At 42.3% G+C, this 6,326-nt stretch overlaps 1 protein-coding gene across 1 annotated transcript; it reads right to left on the bottom strand.

Moving 5' to 3' along the window:
* Positions 1-2,265: 2,265 nt before the first annotated feature.
* On the bottom strand, positions 2,266-5,692 carry LOC131881713 (uncharacterized). The gene is made up of 10 exons (XM_059228657.1): positions 5,571-5,692; positions 5,006-5,187; positions 4,704-4,936; positions 4,051-4,604; positions 3,817-3,974; positions 3,384-3,695; positions 2,987-3,307; positions 2,721-2,834; positions 2,537-2,659; positions 2,266-2,462 (listed from the first exon to the last, which is right to left on the bottom strand). The coding sequence occupies exons 1-10, from the start codon at positions 5,630-5,632 to the stop codon at positions 2,314-2,316; spliced, it is 2,208 nt and encodes a 735-aa protein (XP_059084640.1). The 5' UTR covers positions 5,633-5,692; the 3' UTR covers positions 2,266-2,313.
* Between the last annotated feature and the right edge of the window lie 634 nt (positions 5,693-6,326).

Raw genomic sequence — 6,326 nt, 5'->3', positions numbered from 1 at the left:
GCTAGCCGGAAAATTAAAGTCCCCTACAAACAAAACTTTTGAGCGAACTGACTGGTCTAACTCATTTCCGGTGAATTTGAGAGCTGACAAGAACAAGCTTACTGGACAAGTGGGTGGCCTATACATTGTAACAATCGACAAATCAAGACCTTGGAGGTGACAAATCAAGCTCCGTGGCTACTGCTCCGTTTGACACGTGACATCTGAAGATAATTTCTTCAGTGAATTGGAGAGCTTACATAAAGGAGCTTACTGAACAAGAAGGGGGCCTATATATTGTTACAATAGACAGCTCAAGCCTTCGGATATGACAAACCAAGACCTCTACTTCTCCATTCGACATTTGTACATGACTGATGTGAAACATAACATAAAGGCATACACCCCACGTGGGAATATAGGCTTATCAGGGCGTATCACAACGAACTAAGTTGCAACCAACTATGATTAGTTCTTCATCTAAGACCTCTGGCCGAAGCCAGGTTTCTGTGATAGAGATGAATGAAATCTCTTTCTCAACGGCTAGTTTTTCTACGATCTTAACTTTTATGCTGTCTTTTTTCGAACTCAGACAATTCACGTTCAAATATAGCCCCTTTACGGACCTCTCTTTTGACGCACCAAGTTCACAAGATCTTGGACCATCCTCTCACAACCGTAAAAAATCCCTCTTATCACCAAAGCTACGTTCCACTGGAGGCAAAGCATGAGCTAATGGGGATGGTTGAGTTTGGGAAATGGGTTGGGCAGCTACATTTGAATAGGAACGTATTTTGGGAATAGGGGTGGGGCAAGGAATATTAGGGAGAAGAGTGTTAATAGGAAAAGGGTGGGTTGGGTATTTGAAGGATGAGGAGGGAAGTCGGAGAGAGGGAGGGAGAAAGTTAAATGGGGAAGGGGGGTGGGGTGTGAGTAGGTTTAGGAATAGGGTGCTCTAAAACTACGAAATTGAGCTATCCTATTTCTCGCCTTTCTTTGCGTCCCGGGGGACGGGGGGACACGGTACATTAAATCACGTCTTAAGTCTCATGGACTGACGGCACATGTACAGGTGGGAAAAAAGGGCAATCTACTTTTGAACATCCCTTCTTCCCATTGTACTTCAAGGCCGAACTTGAGAAGTTTTTGACACCATTTAGGGTGGTCAAACTGACAGCCTTTTCCTTCTTCGGGACAAGGCTGCTTCCGGTAAACAGGGCAGACTGTTTTCTCTGCAATGCTTTTTCCTGCTCTTTTTCAAGAGGGGCTACGACTTCAACCTCTACATTGGTCAAATTGGTATTACATCTCTATGATAAACGGCTTATTGACCATGGATGGATCCTTCCCAGCTAAGACCAAGTTCAAACATTATCTAGCTAGCCTCTTTTCTGACTTTTCCAAAAACAGCTTCCATCATGAATGCAGGAGGAACTATCTATTAGTAACAAAGTCAACAGGCCAAGAAAAAGAGAAGAAAAAAAACTGAAAGGCTTTGCCATCTTGTCTTGAGATACAGGGCAACGAAGCAAAATAGGAATGAACTACTTCACATCAAATAAAACATACAAATCTAAGATGGAGATAGCAAACATGAAGTAAGGGACAGAGAAAAGCAAGGAACCAAGAAGATATGTAAACTAGGAAAACAACACAAAACACAGAAATAACCACAAAACACACTGGTCTAACACAAAATGAAATCAATACACTAATGAAAAATAAATTCTTACTGTAAAGGACTAATACAATTGAACTAAAGAACTACACAACGATTTGAAACCAGAAATACTACAATGCAAATCAGAGAGAAACTGCTAAAGCTAAACATAAACGAGCAATAAACTTTTTAGGTTTTAAAGTAATTACGTCTTACCAAAGAGCCGTGAAAAACCAAACCTAATTGAGTGAATGAATGGCAATTCCCATTCATTCACCCACACACATACACCACGAACACTACAGATGTACAACAACCAAGGAGCAACAGAGGAAGTCACAGATTGGTTCGAAATTCTTGGAAGATAAGAACAGCAGCAAGCTAAAATGCGACCGTTCTCAGCGAGCTCCAAAACAGGAATTATTTCAGCTTGGTAAAGCTTACATGTCAGTTGTTTAACGACTTTACCGCCCCAAACCCCAAGCAATATGAAATAACATAAGTTTTCTGTGAATATATCCGATTATTAAACCAATTGTGTCCCAATTCCGTGAGGAAATCATGTTTCTCCCTCTTCCTTTTAATTCAGGGTCAATCCCCTTTCTATTCCGAGATGAAGCAGAAGCTTGTACGTGGCATGCTGTCACTTTATTGCTTTATATAACCTTCTATCCTTAAGTTGCACATGGTACAATTGACGTGCTATTCCCGAGGCAGAAATCTCCTTCATGAGCCGGGGCAGGGTTAGTACAAGTCCGGGTCATGAGACGGGTTCCATCGGTGCAAGGTCCTGCCTCCTCCCAGTTCGACCATCCACCGTTTACTATTGAACAAGTCCACCAAGGGTGATCAGCAAGTCGACATAAGGAAGAAATTATAAACTGAAAGTTGCATTACCCGGGCATAGGCCGCAACTGTCCCTGCAACCGCTATCCATGGAAGTCCCCAGGTCTCCAGCGCAAGCTGTTGGATTCGCTGCGTCTTCACAATTAGAAAAAAAGTCGATGCATTGAGGACGAGCTGCAAGGCAGGAAATGATCGCTTGAAACGGCAGAAAGGGTCTATTTCAAAGTGCTCTCACCCCAGAGACATGAGCCACAAGTCCTGTGGCAAGTACTTTCGAAATGAGAGCACCAATTCCTGAGAGCAATTCCTTCACATCTTCCCCATTGCCATCCATAAGTATCATGGCAATCTGAAGTATAAGTCAAAATGGCATTTCATTGTTGCCTTCAACATATTCCTGGCGGTTTGTCGAAAAGCAATTTGCTAGCAAAATTTATGTGAAAACCGCCCTTTTCAAATAGGTCAGTAAGTTTCTGATCAAGTTTCAATTTGGAAACTTACCGGGATCACAAGGAGCTTCATTGCACGCCTTTGCTTCCATTGAGGACCCTTGGCAATTGGATTCCGTGGTCGAGCAAGATCGCGTCCGATTACGAAAGGAGTCTCCACAAGGCCACTGACAATCACCCCATTCGCCCCAGGTAGACCAGGTAGAGCAATTGGTTCCCGTGCATGCCTCGGTTTGAGTGTCATTTCCAAGGCAATAGAGTCCGGATTGGAATGGAGCGGGATTGTTGCAGACCCGCTTGCGAGAACGTGTCCCTGTGGCGCAATTGCACTCAGACCAGTCATCAGACCACACAGACCATTGTCCATCAATGCCTGTATTGGCAAGAAGTGGGATAAAAATGTATTCCCTAGAGCTATTCACCCACACCCTTGCAAAATTGTCTCTTACCATCAATGCAAAAGTTACACGTGTCTCGACAATTTTTTAACATAATGGCGACATTACTTGGAGTTGATTGACAAGCCCATGAAAATCCCTCACAATATGAATTGTCGCGTAGATTGGTGCAATTACAAGCATTTGGCATAGAGCAAGGGGCGTTCACCATTTCAAAGTCAGGTCCTTGGCAAATGGAGCCTCCGTTCAATGGGGGTGGGTTGATACAGTCCCGGGTTCTTTGGCTGGCAGCCGATTGGCCACAACCAGCTGGGCAGGACCATTCTGACCATTCAGTCCATCCTCCATCAATAGTTGCCGTCACTATTAAAACACAATTGAAAATTTCAATTTGAGTCGGGCTTTGTCTAAAATTTGGGCAATGACTGATTCACGGATACCACATTCATTTGGTTCGTTTTGGGTATGTTTTTGACTCACGTACCACATGTTTGACTCTCGGATCCAATGCTGGCATATGCAATTCTATTTTCCAAGATCTGTCGGGCACAATCCGAGGCATTGGTTCCAGTAGAATGGCCTTGGTAACTCACGTTCGGGTTAGAGAAGTAATTAATTCGAGTGCGACCGCTAACCAATTTTCTGCAAGTGATGAATGTGGTGGACATTCTTAGCTAGTGAACAATTGCGGTATGTGCATTCCTGTTACTGGTATTACCCGAGGACCGTTCTGAATGGTGCATTGGCGAAGTAATAACCAAAAGCATAACCAGGAAGACTGCTACCAGTCTGGTACGACTCTCGGTTGTGCCTGCAGCCAAAGTTGTGGCCAATTTCATGACCGAAAGAAAAGCTATTTATTGCGCAAGAATGTTGAGCAATACTTATGGGCAAGGCCAAAGATCCAATGTATGCTCTACCGCAATAGTCTGTACGTTCACCTAATAGAACGAAAGCAAAGTCTGCAGAGTCAAGCAGAGTAGTAACGTCTCCTTTGATTGTGGTCAGGGTTGGCAAAAGTTGCGGCATCAGGAGACTCTCGTCGACTCCTTCCAGGAGCTCAACGCACCAAAGTTGCAATCGAAATGGGATGTTTGAGTTCATATAACCAACATTGGCGGTGGCTATCATGTTATTGACATAGCCAACAATATCCAGCTCTATTTTAGCAAACTCAAGAGTGAAGTACACCTTCACAGTGGCTATGATGTTCCCATCACTATCGGTTTGATACGTTCCCGTAGAACGATCAACGGGTCTTTCAAGCGGTACCTGAACAGGAGAGAAGGTTAAATACAGACAGTCATATATCGCAAGTACTCGGAAACAGAGAGGAAACATTTCGAAAAGTGTATGGCACCCTCAGCTAACCTCTAAATCCTCGAGTTCATGCCCCGAATCTTCAAGATGTTTGACCTCCTCTTCAACCAAGGCAACGCAAGCATGGTTGTTCAATGAGCAACGAACCAAATTGAAAACCTTATCCTCGACCCGGATAACGCCAGATACACGCACCGTATCAGGGTCCTGGCTGAATGTGATGGTCAAGGACGCCTTCTGGTCTTGGGAGTCATAAAATGCCGTGACCAAATTGTTTTCAGATCCTAAAAGGTTTTGCGAGTAATTAATTACTAGACTGGCTTTCTCATCTTATCACGAAGTTAAAGAAATACCAGGAAAAAGGCTCTTTTGTTGGACTTGGGTTCCTTCGGGAAGAGTCAGGGTGTTGCCACTTCGAATTGCGCTCAGGTCCACGTTCACTTGTTGGCAAGAGATGAAAATTGCGTTTTGGCAAAATCGACCAATTTCAGTAGAAGCAACAGGTTCGACGAAAGAATTGGCATCAAAGTCAACCCTAAACAAATGACGCACAGATATTTGACGAAAAGATGAATCACGAAGCTCACTTTTAGGTCTAGGTAGTTCATTAAAACATTTATTTTTATTCTGCCCTCAGCTCTTGAAGTCCTCAGAATCTCCACGCTTTTGGAGAGAGCTAGTAGCATTTTTGGAAATGTTTTCAATTCCAAATTGGAGGCAAGCCAATAAATTGAAACTAAAAACATAAAACTGGATCCATGGAGATGAAATATTTCCATTGGATCAATATTTTCTATTACGGCAATAACTTAGGACTCTCAAGGTCGGTTCCAAGGGAAACATACGTCGTCTTGGCAATATATTTAATTTTGTAAACAAATATGACTATCGTTCACAAAAGAGAATATAAAATCTTACTGAGAAGAACAGGACCGTAAAAGGAACGCAATAAACATGATCCCAAGTTGAATGGACTGCATATTCAGCACCTTCTTCCAAAACCTGAAGTGAAATATTGGCAATTTTTCTTATTAGAGACTAATGCATTTGAGTGGCAATCGCCCCTTTTATATCGGTGTTTATGTTAAGCAAATGTTTTCCTAATTTCAAAACCTTTTCAAATCGGCTCACAATAGCCTGAATGGCGTTAAGGCAAACAGATATCTATAGAAGATATTTCATCGATTGAAAACTCATATTGAAATGATGAATATTGATAGTGCTGGTTTTGGTTACTTTGTACATTTAATATATCCATAAAAAAATGCTACGTCAAGAAAAACACGCTCAATTTAGTTTTTAATATATCGCACGTTTAAGTCCAGAGATAGCATCACGATGCTAACTCTGTACAAGTCGATTGTTCAACCACATCTTGAATATGCTTCAACCCATTTGGGCTCCCATGAGTTCAGCAGGTTTGCAAAAGCTCGAGCAGGCCCAAAGATGTTTTTCCAGGAACATTAAGGATATGAGAGAGCTCTCGTATTGGGAAACTGCGCTAACCGCTACACTACGTCCATGAATAAGTTTATTGACTAAAATTCCGTATCAACCTTATATTCAAGGATTAGCCAGATCAGCCAATTCCAATTCGTTGGTCGATCAAGTAATATTTATGAATAAAAATCAAGTAAAATGAATAATCTTCTCGTCTTGAGCTGTTGGGATTCT

This window comes from Tigriopus californicus, chromosome 6, assembly GCF_007210705.1.
Source record: "Tigriopus californicus strain San Diego chromosome 6, Tcal_SD_v2.1, whole genome shotgun sequence".
NCBI classification, from domain to species: domain Eukaryota; kingdom Metazoa; phylum Arthropoda; class Copepoda; order Harpacticoida; family Harpacticidae; genus Tigriopus; species Tigriopus californicus.
This window is presented reverse-complemented; position numbering and strand designations above follow the sequence as displayed.

Excerpts from the sequence above, each read along its gene's own strand:
- LOC131881713 (XM_059228657.1), bottom strand. The coding sequence starts at position 5,632 with ATGCAGTCCATTCAACTTGGGATCATGTTTATTGCGTTCCTTTTACGG. Across the intron at positions 3,696-3,816 it reads ATCCGAGAGTCAAACATGTG|TGACGGCAACTATTGATGGA; the intron begins GTACGTGAGTCA and ends GTGTTTTAATAG. Across the intron at positions 2,660-2,720 it reads TTGTGGCTCATGTCTCTGGG|CTCGTCCTCAATGCATCGAC; the intron begins GTGAGAGCACTT and ends CCTGCCTTGCAG.